Raw genomic sequence first — 25472 nt, 5'->3', positions numbered from 1 at the left:
GGAACTAATATTAATTTTTTTTTTTTTAAATCAGTTAGCGTAAATCAAGTGCTTTTAAACAAATTAAAATCAGGATTGATTCCAATCAATGATTTTTAAGAAAAAATATATAGTGATTTTAATTGTGCCAATCTTGACTTTCAATATTTACACCTATTTCAATCTTTACACTAATTGAATTAAAAATATTTTACAGTTAAACTAGGTAATATTTTTCTTGAATAAAATCAGTTTGTTTAGATCAATTGTTTTTAAGCAAATCAAAATCTCAGTTCATTCCAATCAATGATTTTTTTAAAAGAAAGTGATTTTAACCATGCTAATCCTGTCTTTCAATATTTACACCAATAAAATTGTACCCTAAAAATAAATTAAAGTTGTAACCACTGTTTAACATAATTTTACATCAACTGAATTTTTTGTATTTTAGAGACTGACGTGGGTTTGCAGGATTGTTGATTTAGCAGCTTTATTTGGAAAAAAATAAAAAATACATTATTGTTACAAATTTATTTAATCTATCTATTCTATGGATATATAAAATAAAATTAAAATACTTTAACAAATATTGTATAAATTTTACACAAGTAACACAAGTAACAACTTTTAAAAAATATTTATTATTGGAATGTAAAAAGTCGTATGTATACTTGTAATGTATGTATGAGAGATTTTCTTAATAGAGGGAAAGGAAAACTATAAAAGTTTTTAAATATTATGTTTGTTTTTTTTAACTACTTATATTATTTATTGGTAGGAATAAAAGAATTGTTAAAAAGAAAACATCAGCTTTATATATTGCAATGATCAATAAAAAAAGTGTTCTATCCATTGAATTTTAAAATACTATTGAAGGTAAAGCTCGTGTTTTTCTGAAAATATATATATGTATTAACAAGCATAATTAAAAATGAAAGTATGCTTTCTTATAACTAGAGCCCGGATTTTGATGACCTAAAAAATCTCAACTAATGCCCTTAAAAAGTGCAAAAAATGCCTTTACAAATGCAAAAATTGCGCAAAAAATGCCTTAAATAAAGTAAAAATATTGAATTAAAAAAATGTTTTGCTCTTTAAAATTATTGAGTCATTTAAAAATTATAAAGCAATGCAATACTTGTTCTACGATCATTAAAGTTTCAAAAATATGTTTTACATCCTAAAATAACAAAAAAAGAAAAATATATTGACACCAAAATATTTTTATTTTGTATAGAAACTTTAATGGATATAACAACTTCCATCTCATAATATTACTAAATATCAGAATTACATTGGATTATTAAATGTTTTTTGATAATTTGAAATGTAAACGAGCGTCTCTTGTCTGAAAGTAAATTTTCATTCCTGCAGAAGCTTCTTTCAACGTCTACTGATGTTATAGGTGCGTACTTGAAAAAGACGGTCTCACTTACTGACAATTCTTCTTCAATTTGAAAAGATTTTGCTTCACCTGTTAATATTCTATAGATTTTCTTCATTGTTTGGAAGCCAGTGTAATAATGAAAATTGATAAAAAATAGTAAAAATTGGAAAAAATTAACAAAAAACTTTAAAAAATGCATTAAAATGCAAAATATGCCGCTAAATTTAAAGAAAAATGCCCTATAAATCTAAAAAAATGCTCTAAAAGACAAAAAATGCAAATGTCATCAAAATCCGGGCCTTACTTATAACTAATCTGTGTTTTTAATCATTGAACTAGGTTCTCTGTTTTTATCAAATTTGAAATTTAAATTGTACTTAACAAGAAAGCACTCATTAAACTTTCTAAATTTTTATGCTTTTTGTTTTCCATTACATTTCCTACCAATAGCAGAATTTTTTTTCTTTTTAAAAAAAAAGAGAATACGAGTATAATTTAATGTATGAGAATTCTTCTTGAAAAAGTTCTGAATTAATTTACTAAAACATTTAGTCTTTGCAATTAGTGACCATTGTAAAATCGTAATTCATTTTAAATCATTCACAAAACAGGGCAACAATGCAATAAATAAAACTAGTTTAATCTGAAATTGTTTCTAATTGATTCTCAATATCTGTTATGTGTTTTTTGATGTTAATGTCTTGATTGATAATGTGTCATGTCTGATGGATTTTAATATTTTTGGTTGTTAAAAATGAATAATAATCTAAACAACATTTGTATTCAATGTCTCCAACCATAAGTGTTCATCAATTTTTATTAGGAAAATGTAATTCTACACTGCATATTTTATAACAAATTACACTAATTTTAATGAGCTCGATTACCAAAAACATTCAAAATAATTTTTCATTTGTATTTTATTTGTTCCAAATAATTTCCCTGCAGAAATTAAAAGATGTGTATTGGAACTGTTCTTTTTTTTCATTTTGAAACTTAATTTTCAGTCTGAATTCTATGAATATCAGATTTTGCTCTAGAAAGACAAATTTAAAATAATCGGTAGACTTTAAGTACGTATCAAAATAAATTGTAAAGAACGTTTTTTAATTAATTTGTACACAAATATGTTTGCCTCCTTTGTTTTAATTTTTATTTACATGAAAATTTCTCTTGAGTTCCTTCAAATTTCTATTTCTTCAAGTGCTAATTAATCCACTTCATAGATTATCCAAATTTTAAATTCTCTAAATACTGAAATTATTGTTATAAATTTTTAAAAACTCTGTTTTGAAATTAAAAAAAAAAATTATTATTTCAATCAATTATACTATTTACTGCATCTTTAACTTATGTTATTACACTAATGAAAATTGGAAATTTTCTTTAGAAACTTTTACTGCAATATCCCTTATAATTTAAAAGATAAAAATATTTTTGAAAACTAAGCCATTATATACCCTCCTACATTTGAGATTTTTTCGAAATATTTTTTCTAATTACCTAATAGGTAGTGAACTAAAATAGAAATTTTTAAACAAATAGAATTGTTATAAATTTTTAATCAGATTATTAAAATATAGTTGATTGACAATTTGACCTTTAATATATCTGTGTAAATAAATAGTGGTGGGCAAAGTTCTGTATCTTATAATTATTAAAATATTCATTCATTACCTTTAATATCATTAAAAAAAAAAATATTTCTAAACCATGGACATTCGATAGTAATTTGTTTCATAAGCAACCAACGTCCTTGCTTAAATTAATTTCAACTTCTTCTTTCGACAGCTGTTATTTTTACTTTTGTGTTTAAATTTGGGCATTATTGCATTGAAGGGTCCACTTTAGACAAAAAAGGATTATTCTTCCTCCATTTCATAGTCTCAGTTTCCTTATTTAAGTGTATTGGGTTTTATTGAAAATTATAAAGTTTAAAAGAAAAATATTATTTAATGACTGTACTATATCAGACTAATTCCCATATAGGTTATGGAAATTATTTTTTAAAAAGCACTAGTCTGTCTAGGTTAAGCAATATTTGATTTAATGTTTTCAATCCTTTTTCCCATAAACTTTTAATCAATAACTGTGTTTGAATAATTAGGAAATCTAATATTAAAACTATAACTTAAGTTGACCGTACCTGTTGGATGCACATTTTGAAAATAACTAATATTTTGTGAAATTAGAGATATATACTACTATTTCCTGTTAAAGAAATTTTACTTTGCATGCCTTGTCATGTAATACCTTGAAAAGGTAGCTTGAGTACCACATTAAATTAAAAGGAATTATTTAGATAATAATAACTAAATATTAAATGTTATAACTAAAAAATTATGATTAATCTTAATTTTTTAATAAATATTAAAGATCTATTTTATGAAATATTTCTTTCTGTAACATGTAATGGATGTTTTGAATGTTTTTAAAATTTTCAAAGTGTCAGTTGTTAAAGTTTCGTCTGGTTACATTTTGAAATGCACTATCTCCTATTGTGTTCAATGCTCAATTAAATTTAATTTCTTGGTTAAATAGAAAACAATTTTGTGCACATAAAACCAAGAATATAGTGATAACGTTAAGAAATCTATGCAATTTACTTAGTTGCCACTGAAAAGACTAATCTATTCAGAGAGAAAACTGAGACAATATAACAATATATAGTTAATGACTTGAAGATGCTTTGTGACACAAACTATATTGCTGAAAAAAATTTTAAGTTATTGTACAGTTAGTTCAAGGACTAGCAGTAATAAAGTATTTGACATTTTTATAGGTATTATATTTTCATAATTAAAAAAAATAGGTGTAAATTATTTTAAATAATTGTCATTAAATTGCAGATGGTTTTCTTTTGCAAACAAAAAGTTGTGTGTGTGTGTGTTTTTTTTTTTACTCACTTTGTAAAATGCAGGTTGTTTCTTCAATCACATCCAAAGCTAAAAATAATAGTGATATTTCCTCTGCTTGTGCAATTGAATGTTTTCCTTTGTGACAGAAATGTTTCACTACTTTGTTTTTAAGAAAGTTATAAATGATAACTGTTTTATTAAATAATCTTAAATTTAAAATTTATTTAATATTTGATACAAGTCTATAATCTGATTAATATATTTTACATTTGATAACCATGTTTTGAATTTTCTGCATATTTGCATAAACTAATTATGAAATATAATATAAATTATTATCAAATTGCTGATCAACTCATACACCATAATGATTCTCTTCTTTTTTCTTAGCTTGCAACAATTGTTTTAATATTCTTGTGAAAGTTATACTATTGGTAATTTTGTAATACTTTCTACCTTTTATTTTAATTTTAAGCAACTATTTGAGATAAATTTTATCAAATAACATTTTTGTTCTTATTAAAACAAGCTATAACAATAAAAAGAATAGAAGTAACAATTTTTTTTATAGTTACTTGAGGAAATATGACTAACTTGAAATTTTTCTTAAAAAGGGTATTAATATGCACAATTTCATTTTATTTGTAAATATTTTCTTTTTTAAGCTTATGGTGCATACAACATTTTTGTGATCCTTTTAATATTCTATAAACTCTAACCACTCATTTTACCTATTTATTCTTCCAATTAGTTTCAATTTTTATTTATGATGACTTATTTACTTCAATTGACATCTTCAAAATAACTATCATAATCTTAGTTTTAATATTTAGCTGTTACTCACTGTTTATGACTTGTTAGCATCAAATGTGTAAATTTTATTTTATCAGACTTTAATCACCTTAGGAATAATTTATCACTATCGGTAACATGTGTTTCAAAATTTAAGCATGTGCATCAGTTGTGACACATTTTCACACTGTTTATAATTTGTTTGCCTTAAAAATATACATTTTATTTTATACTACTTTAATTAATAAGATTTCAAGAATAATTTCAACTCCAAGAATTCTAAACATTCTTATATCAACTATATATTTGTATATGTAATTATTTGATTTTAAATTTTCACAAAACTTATTTGTTATCTATGAGTCTATTTTTGTTTATACAAATTTTTTAAACCCAAAAATGAAAGTCCATAAAAATGTTAATAATATAATTTTTTTCTTTATGTTAAATATATTAATGAGTGTAATAATTCTGAAGAAAAAAATTTTAGCAGTTTGTGTATATTTCTCACGTTGTAATTTTAGAGAGCTTAGATAATTTTCTTTGTTTTATATAGAATGTAAAGAAGTCTTCCTAGAATAGCTTAATTTATATATCAGAAGATTCTTAAATTGGCCTTAAAGTAAACATATCGATCTTAATTCTAGTACTATTTTAGAAAAATTGCAACTTGGTGATTTAGAATTAATGTTTAGCTAATTTGTATTCCAACTTTAGAGTGAAGTTTTTAAATTAAAGAAGATGGGAAATCAGAAAGTGATTGCTAAATTTTTTGTATTGCTTTATGAAGTTGTGATCCAATTAAAATCTTAATATCTTTGCATAAATTTTATTTTAACCTTTGTTATTGAATCAAAACTAATTTTTCTTTCACTGAATTTGTAAAACTGAATTTTTTCATTAAAAATATACATCTTGTTTTATACTACCTTAATTATTAAGATTTCAAGAATAATTTAAAAGATTCAAGATGAATTTGAAAACTGAATTCACTGAATTTTTTCCCTTTTACAAAAGTATTAAAAATGTTTTTATTTATTTATTGTATGTGAAAAATAAGAATGCCTGCTAAAATCATAAAGGTGATTTTTAATTTCATGCATAGGTTTTTGAAATTTTTATTTTTCTAATAAGAGACTGTTCAAACGTTATGTAAGCATCTAGCAATATTGAGATTTGTTTATTTTTATTGACAAGATGGTGAAGTAGTATGAGCATTGCTTACCCGTAAACTAAATCCCTTTTAACCGAAAAAGTCCTTTCTGAATTTCAAAAGTAATTAAATTAAGAAAATTTAAAATTTGCTTTTGGAATAAGAAAAAAAAAATCTCATATAAACTTGAGGGGTTCCAGAATCACCAAAAATAAATTTCATAATATTTGAACTGACTCTAATTTTTTTTTTTTGTGCTCAACAGTGTTAATAGTAATAAATCTTATACAGTATATCTTTGCTCAATAGCGTTAATAATGGTAAATCTTTATCTTATATGTTTCATAACAAGTTTCTTCAATATTTTTTCCTAAAGTAATTTATGATTATTGTACTTATTATTCAATACATTTTTTAAAAAAAACATTTAGTAAACTTTATATTCTTCCTAAAATATTTTTTCACATTGAACTTCTTTTTTTTTTATCATATATGTATATAGTGATATGTTAAAGAATTTCCTTTTTATTAATTTACCTGTTTTTTTTCTTAGCAATGCACTAATTTTGAATTATTTATTATATTGATGAGCTAGTCTTTCTACTAGAGAGAGGATGAAGTGTTATTTATTATGTTTGATGGGCGAAGGATTTTTTTTTCTCTGTTATCTTTTGTAAATATAACTTTATAACTAAGAAATATCAACTAAAAATTTGGAAAGTGTTTGATTTGTTAATTTTATTTGTAAATTTTTATGATATTTGTGTGAGATAGAGAAATTTGTGATCTCAAAGATTTGTTATTCAGACAGTGAACTTTTGTATAAATTTAATAAGTCACAATTTTTCAGATTTTTACCATGGAATGTTTGTGATTTTTATGGTGAGTTTTTGAAGCTACACGACGGGTTGTATTTTGTATGCAACTTGTCTAATTGTAATAAAGATTTTGGAAATTCTCTAGGAGTAATACTCATTCTAATGCTTCACATTTTTTTTGAATTTATTTTATTAAAAATTCTACAAATTCTATTTTTATATCTTTAAGTACATTTAATACATGTACAAAGCATCATTTTTGAAGTTTTATAATATTAACTTTTAAATTTCTTATTTACTCAATGTATACTATAATTTCAATTGAAATTATATATTGAGTTATTAAAGGAAAATAGATAGAATTTTATACTGTTGAAACATTTTTAGAAAGAAAGATTTGAATTACATAATCATAATTAGTTCCATACAGTTTGTTTTACTATTTAAACTTAATGAGAAATATTGAAAAGAGGTTGTTATTTTAAATATATTTAGTTTCAAAAAGTAATCAAAAACATCCGGAAATATAACTCCACTTTCTTTTATATTCTTTTGAATAAAATAATAGTTAAATTAAGAAATAAAAAAATTAAAATTTATAAAAACATAAATATTGTATTAAACTGCTTTTATTATGTATGATGCTATCAAAAGGAATTGAAAAATGATAAAGCTATCATAATATTTTTACATTTATGTTACTTCAGTTTAATTTTGCATATCAAAGTAGCTGTTTCATGCAGGAATATATCATTTTTTCCTATTTTAAATGATTTACATTATTAGAACATACTCATAGTTTAACATGCAAATGTCTGTAACATATTTTAAAGTTTAAAAAATTTCTCACTTTCCAAAATGTTCCACAAATATACTTACTATTTTTTTTCTCTATAAATATGCATTTATGACATAAATGTCTCTAAAATTAATCATAGAGATGTTTCGCCTTCATCCCACAAATCTCTCTTGTGTTCTAATGCATCTTGAAGCATTGAAAATATTTCAGGATGCCAGCATCTCGAAAAGTTCTCCTCGGCTTTATCTAAAGCCAACAAGAGACCTTTCTCCGAATCTGCATCACAGTATGCATCAAGCAACAATTCAACAACTTGTGTAAATCCACTTTCCACGGCATTAAGAATAGGCGTAGATCCGCGAATATTTTGAATGGTTACATCAGTTTCTGGAAAATTCACTAGGATTCTGACCATATCGGTCAAACCTTTACTGGATGCGATGTGCAACGCTGTATCTCCATTCAAGTCCAATGCATTCACGTTGCACTGTGCATCCAAAAGCAATCTCACTACTCCCAAGAGGTTTTTCTGTGCACAGTGGTGCAAGGCTGTTTGAAAATGTCTGTCTTTAATGTTAACGTTGGCACCATTTCTGATGAGTGTCTCTGTTTGGCGAACATGACATTTGCTAATCGCACACATTAACACACTCTCACCCCGTTCGTTTTGTGCATTTATTTCATAGCCATTGTCAATAAGAACTTGAAGCGATTCATAATGATCCGAGTTACCCAAAACTAGACGATGCAGCGGAGTTTCTTGTCTTGAACTTCTTACTGAAATATCGGCTTTAATGCACATAGTTTTTAAAGCTAGAAGAAGATCATCTTGTACATCTTTATTCAGCCTAGATGACATCATCTTCGATGCCAAGTGTATTGGAGTGTACCCATTTAAAGTCTCTCGAATATTGACACTTGCACCATGTTCCAGAAGTGCGCTCACTATCTTTAAAGAAAAAGTTTTCGTATTGAAGGCGTTATGCAATGCTGTTTCTCCCAGCATATTTTTCGCATTCGGATCAGAGCCGAATTTCAATAACAATTCTATCATTTCTAAATTACCTTGATATGTAGCTTGTAAGATTGCCGGTCTGCCATTATTGTTCCAAGTTGGTTCGTCTGGTGAAACACCTTCTTTTAAAAGTTCTTCAACTTTGCATAAATCGTTTGCTTTTACAGCATCGTGAAAATGTTGCACTGCTCTATTATCCGCCATTGTTTTATTTGAAAGGAGAAATTCAATTAGATCTTCAATTCGCAGAGAACTCAGTCATTGCTCTTCCTCGGAAAGTTTTCATCTGAAGATCACGGATGAAGCTGACGGAACTGAATGCTGAAGATAGCGATTGAGAAGGGTTTTCCTTCTCTGACATTTTCCCCTATTACGCATAATTTTCCCTTCATCTTCACCTGTTTCTTCCCTTTCCATCATTCTTTTCCGGTTAGGAGAAATGGATGTGACTAAACAATGTTATTTACCCGAAGGCGCATATAAATTAGAATAAACGTGATACGTTTTTATTTGATTTAGTATGAAAGTCTCCGTTTCAGACTTGATTTCATTCACCTTTGCTGAGTCATTTTTGGACTCTTAAATAAGATAATGTTCTTGTAATTTATTGACTATTATTTATGTTTTTTATATAGTTGAAGCTTTTGATATATTTTATAATATTTCTACCCTTTACTTAAACAATATAAAATGCATGTAAAATTAAATTTTTAATTATAAAGCAAATTTTAACTTCATGACAATATTAATCTTTTTTAATAACTTTGATGGCTTACATTTTATCTTAGAGATTCTTTTATATTCACGTGTTCAATTTTCTGAAATTAAGTTGTTTTATTGCAAAATTTCTAGTAATCGAAACAGTTTTAATCTTCATGATTTTAAAAGTTAACTTATGATATGTTAATTAATTAATCTAAACTATCAAAAATAAATTATGAAAATGGGCGCATAAAAGTACTTTCTATGAATTAATTTACAATTTTTTTTCCTTATATGTTGCATTTAGAACTTATACAGTTTAATAAATATCACCCCAATAGTTTTAGTTTGGATAATAGTTAGCTCTAAAAAAATCGTTTACCCAATGATAATTACTCTAAAAAAATATTTTTATCAGTTATTTTATTTAACCATGATTGAAAAAATTTTCGATTATGTTGCAAACTTTTCCTTATCGAATTTACCCACTTTATTTTGGATATTTGCCATACAAAACTACGTAACTATCTTTACCAAAATATAAATTTAAAAGAAATAATTTAATTAGTTTAGAGAATTTTTTATTTCTTAAAAATTTTTTAACAGATTCTTTTCAAATTTTTGCAATTTAAATACTTATATCCTAATAAATAACTATTTTTTTTTCGTTTGAAATTTTCTTAGCATAAAAGGAAAATCTACCTAACACAAGAGAGCGTGCAATATCAAGAATAGCGTACTACCTACATACGTTTTAATAACATTTTCTGGCTATTTTAATTTACCATTAATTTTTCAAATTTTATCTAGCATCTAAGCTGGCGAATTTAGTTATGTTCCTTAATTATACTTCAATTTTTTTTTATTTATTTGGGAAAATCGAAGCATTTGTAAAATTTTAAAACAATGCTAAATGTCTAACAATTATCAGAATTTAAAATTCGCTTTAAAAAAAAAGTTTTTTTGTATTTACTAAAATATTTGCTTAGAAGGCCATTGTGATGTGATGCCATTGGTAAAATTTAAAATAAAAGAGTACTTAAAAGAATATTTCGAAAGAAATTACTATGGATTTATGATCGTTTTTTAACACTTACCCTAAAAAGGGACAGTGAACTTTAAGAAGTAAAAAGAAAATTTAAATTATGTCTTTAATAAATAAAAGGACCTATTTAAAAATGAAATTTCACTTTATTAAAAATATTCTCTTGAACAACCAATATAATTCTACATTTGCATGTACTAATAGCGATATTTGTAGCTTATGTTTTTGATTTAAAGGAAGAAGAGAAAATCTCAATTTTTGTTTATATTTCACGTCATGCTTGAGTCATTCCCTTGTCCAAATTTCAAGGAAATACCTCAAAGGCGCTCTGAAATTATCCACTTAAACGAGATAAGTCAAGGTTACTCAGAACACTGTGGTTGGTTTGTAAACCCTTAACAGTGCATTTCCTCTCTGATTAAAAGAAAACCTATGTTATTAAATTCATTTTCTATTACGATTTTAATTTTTATTATGAGCATTTAAGAGTTCTTTTTTTATCTTTTAACTCAATTTTTACACTTTTTAATAAATTTGTTAAAATTATTTTTAAAATTTTATATAATTAACTAAAAAACGGTGTATAATGAAATCTTGAATTAATGAAATTTTGAGGGCACTATATGTTATTTTAAAAGAATACTCTTAATATAAAGAGAATAATTCTTAATTAACTTGAAAACGATAATTTCTACAAAAAAGAAGACAAACTTCATAAAATTGTTTGCTATAAAATATAATCTTTTTCACTACTATTTGTGGAAAAAGTAAACTATGTATTAGCATCACAGAAGTATGCTTCATCGTCCTGCTGTGGGAATGAGCTAATTAACAACTGGATGATAGGTTAATCGTTTGCTTTTTTAATTGAATTTATGAAATTCTTTTTGTTTTGTTATTTGTTTTATTTAATTCAATAAAATGCTTCAATGTTCCTTCGTTGAAGAATGTTGAGTGTTAATGAAGACCAAGTGGACATTTTTTCTTAGCATCTAAAGTAAATCACAATTTAATTAAAATATTTTAGCTTCTCTCTATTTTTCTTGCTCTTAAATTTATTTCTCTGTTTAATACGCGACATATTTTTGTGTTTGACATGTACTATTAGTTCTGATGGACTGATAGAAGGATTAATGGGTGTTATCTTTTATAAACTATTATTTCTCGTAATTATTACATAAAGACTGTTCGATAAATTATATTCTTTATTCTGTTTATATTATAATTGATCATAGAACAAGAATTAAAAAAAGAAAAAAAAGTATAACAGAGACATTAAATTATAAATCGTAGAGAGTCTTCTCTCCTAATCCACATCATGAGCTAACCATTTCCTTTAAGTCTTGCTAAATGGCTCTACTGTGATTAGATAATAAATAAATTACCGAAAAATGCGCCATGATTATTTCCCAGTAAAGCGGCCGCAAATATTGTTTAAGTTATGAAAACTCCTTTTTTATAGAAAATAAGCAATTTAGTAATAGTAGTCTGTAAATTGTTTAACATAAAAAAGCTAATTTACCACATCCTTATAAAAAATGTGAAGGTAAAATTCACCCTATCCTTTTATTTCATAGCAGATCCAATTCTGAGTTAACGACTATCAATGTATCTCCGTAGCCTTGTGAATTTAAAACCAACCCAGAAGACAAGGGAACTCCTGAATAAAGCATCGGGACAAATTAGCCTTCGTAGAATCCTTGTTGACGAAATTAGCCAACATTTAACATGGAAAGGAAAACCACGCAACACGGGGAAAACAAGCTAACCGTTACAAGGAGAGAGAAACCTCCCACGGTTACCCCGACGGCAAGGGGATTCTAACCGATGATTTGTCAACCACTGATGATATTATACATCAGCACTGCGATCGTTGCGAGCCAGGAACAGAATTCCTATCAACCAGTCGACGCTGGGATTCGAACCTGGGCACCTCATTAGTAGGCGAGAGCTCTATCGCCTGAGCCACCTTGGCGCACCCTATCATTTAACATTTGCTCTCGATGTTTAAAATTAAATAAATTTTATTCTCACTTGAAAATATTTTTTGATTATACTTTTAAATTTTTTCATTATAGTTTAAAATACGCTAAAAATAGTTTGAACTTGAAACTTTGTTTTATTCGAAACTCTATTCCAACTATTAATCGCACCCTGCTTCGAATGCCTTCAATAATTCGTAAGCTTGTTTTCTGCAATTTTGAACCCCCTCCTACTTATTAGCAACAATACAAAACAAAATACAGCGTAATTTTTTTCTCTGCTAAATATATATATATTCTTCTAATTCAATTATTTTTGCAATTCAGTAGTTTTTTTTTTTTTTTTCGATCAAGGAGTTTTAATGTCGTACGTATGCATTGCTTACTTACAAGTACTTAAGGTCCTTTGAATGACTCGTAAATATGATATAAAGATAATGTAATAATATCAACATTAATACAAAATAATGGAGTTATTATACGTGAACTCCATAATGTATTGCCAATTTAATAAAAAGAAACTAGAATGTTAGCTAAATAAGCCAATGATTACAATATTTAAAGAACATTCTTATTGCTTTAACCAAAGTATTCCTCGCAGATGGCGTAAAAACATATCAAGTAGTAATAGTTTTCGCAAGTTAACTGGATATTGCTTTAGGGTAACTACAGCTTTAATTTTTAAAAATTCGCGTTTGGATGATTGCAGATCCAAATCGAGACCGTTTATACAATGCATTACGATAGACGAGAGACACTTTAGTCTTGCTTTTGCATTGCAAATGCTATATAACAGTTTTCACTAAAACAATGTGTTTCGAAATAGTTTTATTTTCTGAAAGGGAAAAAAAAAGAATTTCTCTCAAAATGGGAACATTACCAGTTAAAATGTAAATACAAGATTTTAAATCACGAGAACTATTTATAATTTTGTTTTATAATTTAACTTCAGCTATGATGGCTCCAGTAAACGTACGTACAAATCTACGTAATGGCTAGTCAATTCGCTTTTTGCTGTCCACTCTTGCAGATCACAGTGCTGACATAAAATAGCCTGAGCTTTAGACGGATTATGGGCTAGATCTTCTTTGCCATGTAGCTAATCATGAGAGGATTTCCTCTCCAAGCAAGGCAAAGACGAATTAATTTCAATCCTAAAGTTTACCTAAAAGCTGAGTTTGTCTCAGGCTTAGTCCACGAGTTACCTTGTCTTCAGGGTTGGGATTAAAATAACAAGATTACGGACGTGAAGTTCCGCTATTTCATATGGCTAGGCAGTTCAACGATGTATATGCAACTAAATTACTTTTTAAAAAATGTTTATACGAACTTAATTGTCATTTCCCTTCATTTCACGCATGCGTATTAACAATAACAAAAAAGTTCCCTTTAAATAGAAAATAAATCAACAATAAAAAATGTCGGTATTAAGCGAGAAAGGCATGATTGCATTGATTTCAATGTAATAAAGACTGTTTAATTGTGTAGGGATTTATTAGGATTAAGTTATGTGGGTGAGGATGTATTTTATCAATACCCACCTGACAAATCTGATTGAAATTTTCCAAAGAATAAACGAAATAATTTTCCATCCTATCTACATATTAGGACGTAAGAGCAGATTTAACACCCGGAAATAGTAATGATTCATTGTGAGTTATATTAAGGAAAGGAAAGCTTTATCGATAGTGATTGAACTTAAAGGTCAACAAATTGAGGGGTGAAGAACATTGTTAAAGAACACGGAAACAGACCAGAACAAGATTATCATATCTTAAATTTAAGCAAAACGGACTCTGTTTTCAATTGAACAAGTTTTGTTTCCTAAGTTTTAAAATCACTTTAATAGCTAGCAGACTGTGCTGATTGTAAATGATAGAAAAACAACTGGAAAAAAAAATATCTGCAATCTGTCCGATATGTAGTTCATTAGATGTCCATTCTAAGTTTATAGAACCCGATAGTGAATTTTCCCTTACAAGTTTAAGATACTTTATCAGAAAGTACGCAATATTTTTTTATTAATAATTAGGGGTTTATAAATTATGCGGAAATTTTTCTAAAATCGCACAGCAAGCTTTCGGCAGTTTTTTAAAATTATACAGACAGGCTGTGGATGACCTAACCAAACAGATAAGAAGCACTAAATAAAAAAATAAAAACTTTTAAATTTTCTTTTTTGATTTAATTACAATTTTTGAAATATCAAAGCAAAAATTTCATCAAAACAGCATTATAAAGTATTAAAAATTCTTAAAACGAGGTAAAGTTAGTTCAGAAGCTGAAGTTTGGTTTAAACTTTGGCTTTGCTTCGTAAAAATTTGGCTGTAACAAGACTCAGCTCTTTTTCACCTTCTGAAACTGAAATTAGGCGAAAGAGACCACTTCTAGATTTTTTAAGAGACTACTTCTGAATTTTGGAAACCAATTAAAAGTCCAGGTTAGAACATAATTCAACATTTAATCAATCATTCCTGGAATATTTTTGAATATACCCTAGCCATCAATATTTAATTTGATCATTTGTTGTGGTTTTTTATAAAGTTTAATGCTTGTTGAGAAAGCTTGGGCCCACGTCGGGCTGTCCATAATTGAAAAGGAAGGCGAAGTTGCTTTGGAAGGGAGGGGGGAATGTGAAGGTAAGTTATTCTGTTAAACAAAGGCTTTTTGCTGAAAAATGGTGAATATTTGATGATTATGCGGTTTTGCGCATTTTCGCACAATTTATATCGGGCTATAAACAACTTACATTTTTTTAAAATTTATATTAGTAGATATAATAATCAATTTATTAATATAATTAAAGAAATTTTTGGATTTTAGTCCTCAACGCACAACGAGCAGGCTGATAAGTCAATTACAATCGTTTTGTTTTAAACAGATTGCTTAAAAATCTGAAAAATATTTTCGATTTGAGTAATCAAAACAGCAATAATTTTACAGATTTATAATATTTCTCGAGAATAAAGTTAAATGTATAAATGATGACTAAAAAGGAAATAAAAATTTATCATTGTTTCATTTTTCTGTTCAGTGCGATTACAAGTGAACTTCAAAGCGGAAATATCATTTAACAGTAACTTCCTCATTTTGTTTCGAATAGTTGGTAAATTGAGATCATAAAAACACTTCTACAATTGTTTTTCTGAAGAAAAAAAAAAGTGTGGAAAGTTTAAAAAAATTCAAGTTATTTTTATACCGCATTTAAAAGAAGAAGAAAAAATATACTTATTTGTTGATTATAAATTTAATTTGACGATCGTCAAAAAATAAGTTGACGGATAGCATCATAAAAAATCATTAAATTTAGTTTATGTTAAAGTCATACACACACTTACGTTTAAACAGATAATTATCTTTTGCAAATACATAAATTTGCACACAATTTGTCGAGGCAACAATTAGTTGCGACGACAGTTGGTCGGGACGACAATTCTCCATGTCAAATGATGTTGATGACATACATTTATTTAAAAAGGACATTGTAGCTTAAATTACAAATGTTGGAGGTATGGCATAAGTGCAAATTTATAACCACAATTACATTTTTCTGAAATCTGTGGGAACCCTGAATATTAAATGGTATCCTAAAACTGTGCTCGTTTATTATTACTAAATGTAAATAAATTAAGATTATGTAATAGATTTTAATTTTTTACTCCTTAGGTTTGTTCAGTTAGTACGTTCAAGTTTCTCCGAGTGCGCAATTTTAATAGTTAGTTACTCGATGTATGTTTTTTTGGCCATAAACTCATGATTAACTTTCTTCTTTTTTCTGTGTTCGATTAGACTATGTAAATAGACTATTCGATTAGGCTTGTAAAATTCGATTAGAAAAAAGTCGATAAATATTCGATTAGACAAGTTCGATTAGACTAAAATTCGATAAATATTCGATTAGACTTGTAAAATGGAAATCAAGTTAAGATTACATTACAGATTTTAATTTTTACTCCTTACATTTGTTCAGTTAGTATATTTAAGTTTCTCAGACCCTGGAGGATTAATAAATTTCGATTTATGTTGATTTAAGATATGCTTTCTTCCTTATTCCGTGTTCGATCTTTATTATTTTACAACCGTTGTTGAACAGCCGACCCAATTTTAAGTTTATGACTACCAATGTTCAACTCCATAGTCTTGGTAATTTTGAACCTAATCTAGAAGACAAGGGGACTTGAGGAACAAGCATGGGGACAAACTTGCCTTCTTGGAGTACTTTTTGATGAAACTAACCCAGATTTATGGTACATGGAGAGTAAAATCGCGAGAATCATTCCACGGTTAGCCCGACGGTATTCTAATCCAGGATATTTTATGTCAGCATTGTGGTGGGTGCAAACTCGGGAGAAGAATTCGTATCGACCGGCCAACGATAGGATTCGAACCTATCTGATTGGGAGGTGAGGGCTATATCCTCTAAGTCCCCACGACTCTAATATTTGCTCAATAAAAGCGTTTGAATTTCTAAGGGCGTGGAAGATTGATAGAATTTGATTCATGTTATGTTGGCCATAAATTTATGATTCGTTTTCTTTCTTATCCTATGTTCGATTGTTATTATATGGAAATCAAGTTAAGACTATATTATGTGTTTTAATATTTTAGTGCGTACATTTGTTCAATTTGTGCGTTTAAATTTTTCCGAGTGCGGAGGTTTAATAAAATTCGATTTATGATATCTTGCCATAAACTTGTAATTCGTTTTCTAACAACAAAAACAACACTCCTAAAATTTAAAAAAAAAAAATGATGCAGATATTACTGTATATTTCACGAATACTAGTATTCACTGTCATTTATTCCTTAGGAAAAATAGGATACGCAACAATAAATTTTTTTTTTCAAGTTCGTGTCCTGTGAAATGTTTCAGCGAATTTGACCTCCTCATCGCAGTCATCTGTGACTCACTTTCTATGACTTTCACTAAATCCCAAACCGCCTCAAGGCATAGTTATCTTGCTGAAAAATCGTGCTGCAAGCGAAACAAAATGTTTTTCGTTCGATAAAATATTGAAAGAAATATGTACTATCACTCGGGGGCATCGACCCCTTCGGACTTATACGTGTATTGTCTCCCTTAGTGTCATCTTTAAAAAAAGAACATTTTATCGAATATATAAAAAGTGGAACCGTATAGTTAATTACCAGCAATTAAGAGAAGAAAGATATTACCGGCATGTGGGGCTACTTTGTGCAGGATTTCGCAGTTTTGAACTTCGACATGTAAAAAAACTATGTTAATTCAAACTTTAGTAAAATTTATCGATATTATATTCATAACTGGACTCAGACGAGTGAATTTGATCAATATTGCCATTATTTGTGTGTAATATTTACAAATAATATGTCAAAACATACCTTGCACAAAGTAGCCCCCAAATGGGGCTACTTTGTGCAGCGATAGGAATTCAGTTTAATAATCATGTTTTTAGTAAAATATTGATATAAAATTGTTAAAAAAGTTAATTGTTGACATTTTTAATAACAAAAACATCAAGATATGTAAAGATATTAGTTTGAAAATAATTTTCAGCGTTAAAAAACCATTTTTTATAAAGAATTTTTTCTTAAAAAGAATGTTTATTTCAAAACATTTGAGTTTAAACAAAAGGAAACCATATACATTTTTGAACATTGAAATGGATGAAATTTCAAAAATAATAATTATTACATATTCATTAACATTTATAATATTGATAAATTTGAACATAACATGCTTGAATGAACATGACAGAACTTGCTCTTCAGTTTCTGTCAAAATCACCTGATGTCCTATAAAATATATTTTTATGTGTTAAATCGTTTGATTAATTCATTAGAAAAATCTTTGTAGAAGAAAAATAATAGTTTACCAGCACGTTTCACGTGTTTCTTGTGAATTTTATTAGAGATAGTATTTCTGTGGATTTTGTACTTCCGAGAAGCTTCTGCAATCGACATACCACCAGCAACTGCTTGCAAACATTGTTGCAGCTTTTCTAAAGTGTAATCAAGGTAGTTTCTCGTTCCAGGTATTTTTTTTATAACGTCTGACAATTTTTCTTATTAAACTTTTATTTTAATAAGAACTTTTTATTTTTTTCTTATTAAATTAAACTTTGCAGAAAGTAGCCCCACAGTGCATTTTTTTTCATTTTCCGTTTATTTGTTATTAATTTTAAAAATTTTTAACGCTAACATGATATAATTGTTTTTTAATGTATAAATAAAACATTTTGCACTAACGACAATTGTTTTATCAACGTCTTTGCATTTCACAGATAAAGTTTCCACGCACACTTTTCGACATCCGACGTTCTCGGAAAGTTGTTGACATTGGATAAACAAAACACACTCTGAGATTGTTTTAAAATTCGAAAAAAAATTTGTAGTAATAGAGGAGACTTCTATCTTCAAATTCTACACATTTTAACGTGAAAAAAACATAATACTGAATAGCAGCACTTGAAAAGTGCCAAATTCAAATTTGCACAAAGTAGCCCCCGCTGCACAAAGTAGCCCCACATGACGGTAATATCAACTGAAAGAGGTTGAAAAATGTATTTTTAGCAAATCATACTTTCAAACATTTTTTTACAGTAAAGCCTTTATATGACAAAATATATTTATGCCCATTGTATTATAATAATTCAAAAGTAACGTAATATATTTTTGTACAATTATTGTTGTTGTTGTCGTCGGCCATGAATGCAGAGGAGGTGTGATTGTTCTAGTTTTCCTGTGGTGCCATTTATGGCCAAGAATTCAACTTCTGTCACACCCATACGTCACAGCCATTTATAGGGAGGAGCCATTCATTCATGCACAGATCGTAATTTTGATCTGAACCAGAGAACAATCCATCTTCAATTCAGTACCCCCAGAGGTATAATTTGTTATGGGAACACGGAGGACTTTGTGACCCGAGAGATTTAACGCGCACCATTCACCATTTACTACACAGGGTGTCTTCTGTCGGCTGGATTCGAACTCCAGTTCTCAACCCAGAGCCCTGCAAACCGGGCTATCCCGGCCCTGAACAATTATTAAATACTCATTGCAATATTCTGTCTCCTAATCATATAAAGGACTAATGAGATCATTGTCACCAAACAGATGTTAAATTTCTTTTTCACGTTGGCAACAAAGAAGAACTGAAATGTCAAATGAGAGAGTAGTGATAAACATGAAAAAGAAAACAATATCTATAAAAAAAAAACTTACGAGTAGTTAAATAGGCCAATATAAATCATCATGGATTTCCTAAATAAAATAAAACTTTTTTTAAAAAAAATAATTAGTGATAAACATAAAGTTAATTCTAGTACATATCTCCTTTTCTCTTTTACACTTTATCAACAAGGGGAGGGGGAAAAAAGTTCTGAATTGCTGAAATGTTGTGCGATACATATATATATTTTTCATACAAGAATTATAATTAGAACATAAGGTATTCTTTTTTATTCTTCTATATTCCATTTAGCGTATTTCGGATTCCAATCTTAACATAATATAGATCCTTCGGTATTAATGATTTTTTTCAAAGAGTTTATTTTATTTCAGTAAATGTTCAGTTTACTTTTATGCTACTTGTGGTTAATGACGTAGCTTAATTACTGAAATTTAAATCAAAATTTTAATGTTTTAATATACATATTAGCGGAGAAAATATTGTTCTGGTTCGCGGGACCGTAAAAATATTGTCAAACTATTATTTTATTTTATAACCAGCGTTGAACAGCCCTCCCAATTTTGAGTTTACGATCATCAATGTTCAACTCGTAACCTTGTAATTTTGAACCCAATTCAAAAGACAAGGAAACTTCTGAAACGAGTATTGGTACAAATTAGCCACCTGGAGGACATTTTGATTGAACTAACTCGTATTTGCGTTGCATGGAGACGAAATTTACGAAAACCTCCCATGGTTAGCCCGACGGCAAGGAGACTCTCACCTACGATCTGTCTACCACTGAATATATTTTTTGCCACCACTGTGGTTGATCCAAGCCGGAAGCAGAATTTGTTTTGACTAGCCAACACTGAGATTCCAACTTCCGGTCATCTCATTGGGAGATGAACGCTCTATCCCATGCGATTCTAAATTGTTGCAATAGATAATACTGGTATTGGCATAATTGGTACATAATATACTTATATACGTACTAAAATACTTGAACTCTCACTGCTGCCGAAACTGATTAGTATGTATATAGTTCAAAGAACGTACCGACAGTTTCACAGAACGTGCATAATTTCATAATTTCAGAACTTTATTTTAAAAAGAGTATAAATTTTATCCTAATAGAATTAGAAACTAAATCTGTAGAACCTATTCTCTATAAATAGTTAATAAACATTTGAAATCTTTTTATTAAATAATTTTGATTTTAATTCTTTGTACATATATTTTTTCTAATGCTCTAATTACAAACAAAAATATATTTTGGTGTTTTTGGTTCATTAAAAACAGTCTAATAGTTACTAGAAAAACTCTATTAGATTATCGGAATAATATTTGAAAAAAATATAAAATCCAAAGGAAATGGTTCGGGAAAAAAATAATTCATACTCAAAAATTAATCAATAATTGATTTTGTCGTTAATGACTGTTTCACGAATAATGATGAATAACTGTGTCACTTAGATCTAAATAACTGCAAATTAGAAACATTATTGTTTGGAAGTGAGCCATGTTTGGAAGTTTTTATCTTTAACGCATAGTAAGTCATCGTTTTTAATGCTGTATTTCATAACCATAATTATTAAAATGCTAAATACAATATTTTTCATTTAATTGGACTTAAATTAATGCATAATAATGAAAAAAGTATGTAAAACATATTTAATAAAAATTCTGTGTCAAAGGGTTAATGCGTGAAACTTTGAGATCTTTTAATTGAATAGTTCTGTTACTTGAATATAACAATCTATTTAAAAATAATAATAATATCTCAATAATAATAATAATATCTATATTAAATATTTTGCTTTAACTAGATGAATTCTATAAATGAAATAACCGTCCTACTATTTTTTGCTCAATATTTTTTTTAAAAAAAAGGTAATTTTAAAAATGGATAACTACTTTTATTTCCAAAGAAAGGAATTTCAACTAAGTTCGGCCATGAAACAAAATGGCGTCAAATAAATGTGTCGTATTTCCGGTAGAGCTTCGAAAAGTTTGCTCAATTAAGATGCAAACGATAAACAGTTTTTCTTCCAGAGAAAACCTTGCTAATGTGATGAAGATTAGATAGGGATCGATAATCTAATTAATGAATTCAGAACAATCTAGAAACCAACTGACATAAAGATTCCGGCTATCAAACAACAAAAATTAATTTCTTTTTAACCCAGACCTTGCAAAGTCTGTCTTGTGCTTGTTTGCCCATCCTTTCTTTCCTTCTTTTCTTGACCTGAAGAGACTATATGATATTAAGGTGCAGCTGAACCGGAATACCTACAGGATATTCTTTTGAAGTTTTATTTATGTTTTTTATTCTTCGCGTGAAATGATATAAGCTTTATCTAATGTAAAAGTAGGACACTGTGAATTTATTTAAGGTAATTTAACCTGTTGGCATAATAGTTTGATAAGCTCTTATTTGGTTTTGCCGCAGCTCCAGACATGAAAAATTGCTAGTTAATGTTTTTACATATATATATATAATGATAGCAAAAAGCAATAATTGCTAAAATTTTCTCTAATTTTTAATTAATTTTAAATTATTATTAATTTAATTATTGCTAGTTTTAAATTAAAACTAATTATTTAAATTAATAATTAAATAAATAATAATTAAATAAATAAAAATTAATTTGAATTAATAATAAAATAAGTAATAATTAATTTTTTTAGTCCCATTTTGAAAAATTGCTTGCTAATATTTTTATAAATATATAATGATAATTAAGAAATAATCCTTAAAGGCTAAAAAAAAAATTTATGTTCTTTTCCTAAAATAATTAAAACTTATATCTCAATTGTTCCATTTATTAAATTTATTTTAGTGAAAGATATTAGAGTACAAAATATAATGATATAAAAAAAAAACTTAAATGAATCTGATATTATATTTGTGCTATAATTTTTAAAAGTAATCTGGTAGTCAAGAAATTATGAGTTCCTGCGTCTTAAAAGTTATGCTTTAGATCCAATATGATAAAGGCAAGGCCGTCTAGAGGTGACCCAGTTTCGAATCCCAGCATTGACTGGGCGCTGAACTAAAATATCCTGGGTGGTAGACGGATCATACTTTAGAATCTCCTTGCCGTCGGGGCCAGGGAAAGCTTTCGTGGTTTTCCTATCCACGTAACACAAATATGGGTTAGTTTTATCAAAAAATCCACCAGACCTAGTTTGTCCCGATGCTTGATCTGGAAGTTTGTTTTCTGGGCTGGGTTCAAAATTACATTGCTGCGGAGAACATTATTAGTCGTAAACTCAGAATTGGGTCGACTGTTTAACACCTGTTATAAAAAAAAATATGACTGTCTGAAGTTCGCCCTTTTTTTTCCTAGGTGAGTTTAAACCGCCATCTTGAATTTACTGAAAGGATTAAAAAGAAGGAAACTTAAACTCTATTATATAAACAAGAGAGGTATAGATACCTATATATTCTTTTACACTAAGTAGTATGACACCAAAATCAAGTCGTTTAGGTTTAATAGTTCAGAAATTATAGGAGATTAAGTAAGTATGAAGTATAAAAAAGTATAATTTTAATTATACGCACTTACGCGTCTGAAATGTTTATCTACACAAGTAGGATATTATTTCCTATGTAGAATTTCCCCCTCAATCGAATGAAATCAGGACCAAGTCAATAAGACTAATAGTTTAGGAGTTACAAGAATTATAAGAGTTTGATGCATAAAAAGAACGATTTTTGTACTTGTGCCTATTTATACGTCTGACGCAGCTATCTAGACAATTGAAACATTGCTTCTTATGCATTTTTTACGTTAAATACAATAAAATCAAAAGTAAGTCGATAGAACCTATAGTTTCGAAGTTAAAAAGGTTTTATGAGAACAAAAGTACAAGTATAAAATTATATTTTTAATACCCAAAATTCTAAAATTCTTCTTCTCATATATAAAAATTTTAATAACTTTTTTAATTTTTAACCTCATTGACTTTAATTTGGTTTAATCGCAACTTTTTCATACAGCTGATAATACAGCTTTTTCATACAGCTTTTTGTTTACTTGCTTTTAATTTTACTTATAGATTTAATGAATTACAAAAATGACGCAAATAATTTAAACATTTCCTTAAGTGGTCAATTTGTCTTATAAATTATACTGAGGGTGCTACCTACCCTGAAAAAAAATAAAAAAAGTTTTTGGCCGACGTATTCTGTCCGTGATTACCACATATTTTTATAAGATATATATATTTACTCAGAAATTTTTATAAATAGCTATTAATGTTTTAGTGGGATACCTGCAAGTGTCGAAGTGTGGGTATCTCGACCCTGATTGGTTGTTGAAACGTGGTATTTGTTTACGTTAGTAACCGTTCTTCCCATTCTATTTCGAGTAAGCCAAGTCCGTCAAGTATCAATTCTTTTAAGTGGCACCTTCTATATTCTTACACGAAGATTCTTTCATAATGATTTCAATTCTTTCACTATAGATTTCTTACTTAACAAAGACAGGCCTGAAGCCATGTAGGACATAAACAAATTAATTATGCATCTAATTTTCCAGGTACACAAAACGAAAATCACGGTAACCATAAAATGCATAAGACGAGGAAGAATTAAATTTCAACAAATTCAATGTGCAATACGGTGCCGTATTTAATTAATTTCATGTTAATTAGCATTCTAACTTATGTGCAGGAACTTAGCTCAACTTGAACACGCCAACTTGCTTATAAACGACCAGCTGGTGCTGGCATCAGGTTGGGTACTAGCACTTCAAGAGAAGAGGATCACGAATACCGGCATAGGTCACATGTGCCGGTATTCGTGATCCTTTTCTTCTTAAAGTGCTATAGTACCCAATAGTCAATAAGTCAGAAATGCCAACTGCTGCGGATTCGATAAAACGTTTTAAAAAACGGTTGTGAACTGCGAACTAAAACATGCAGATCTTGGGTTAATTTTGACAACTTTTTAAAGGGCTTAACTGCAACGCTTAACTTTGAATTATTTAGAAGTAGTAGTGAGTAAGAACCCATGAATCGAATTTACTAAATGAAGAATCATACATTAAAAGACTACCACTCGAAAATATTTATTCGCTGTCCGTAGCAAGTTGGTATCTCTGATAAGTGATAAGTATTGAAAAAGAACTAAATAAAGTGTTCTAACAATTGACTTTTTTTCTTTAAAAATTTTTATTTCTCAGTAATTAAGACAACAGATCTGCTAGACATAAAATTGATTTTCTCAACTTATGTCTAGTTCGTACATACGACCAATCAGTTTTCACGTTACCTACTTTGGTGCAAGGCACCAACCCTCTCCATTCCTCAACACTACCTACGATTATCGATATTTAATTACCGTTGAATCAGTTAATGTCGCTACGCGGTAGCTCACTCAGATATTAAAAATTTCTAACGTTCTATAACAGACGCGCTGGAATCATGGAAGTTGGAATACGTTAAAGTCCTGTTATTCATATCGTTATCGCTTAAGTTGGGAAACCGTAGAAAGTCTTATCGTAATGTTTTCAATGTAGCTTTCAGAGTTAATTATTTGTTTCAATAGTTTTATCTCTTAGGAAATTTTTTCAAAACATTAGTAAAAACGTGCCTTTTGAAAAAACTTTTTTTTCACATTTACAGTTTAAAAAATTAATTTCTATTTTCTCTATATTTTTTAATTTTGCATTTTGATATTATTAATGATTTCATTCCATGTTCACAGCTTCTAACTTGTATGGCCGTTGAGAAAATGTTTTTTACTGATAGCAATTTTTTAAAGCTCAGTAATTCTGGGT

The 25472-nt window shown here is 28.1% G+C and overlaps 1 protein-coding gene across 1 annotated transcript; it reads right to left on the bottom strand.

Moving 5' to 3' along the window:
- Positions 1 to 7600: 7600 nt before the first annotated feature.
- LOC107447467 (putative ankyrin repeat protein RF_0381) lies at positions 7601 to 9140 on the bottom strand. Its single transcript, XM_016062396.3, has one exon. It carries the CDS (start codon positions 9003 to 9005, stop codon positions 7920 to 7922), a length of 1086 nt encoding a protein of 361 aa, XP_015917882.1. The 5' UTR covers positions 9006 to 9140; the 3' UTR covers positions 7601 to 7919.
- Between the last annotated feature and the right edge of the window lie 16332 nt (positions 9141 to 25472).

This window comes from Parasteatoda tepidariorum, chromosome 4 (assembly GCF_043381705.1).
Source record: "Parasteatoda tepidariorum isolate YZ-2023 chromosome 4, CAS_Ptep_4.0, whole genome shotgun sequence".
Taxonomy (NCBI): domain Eukaryota; kingdom Metazoa; phylum Arthropoda; class Arachnida; order Araneae; family Theridiidae; genus Parasteatoda; species Parasteatoda tepidariorum.
Note: the sequence above shows the minus strand (reverse complement) of the source record. Positions and strands in the feature narration are given on the sequence as shown.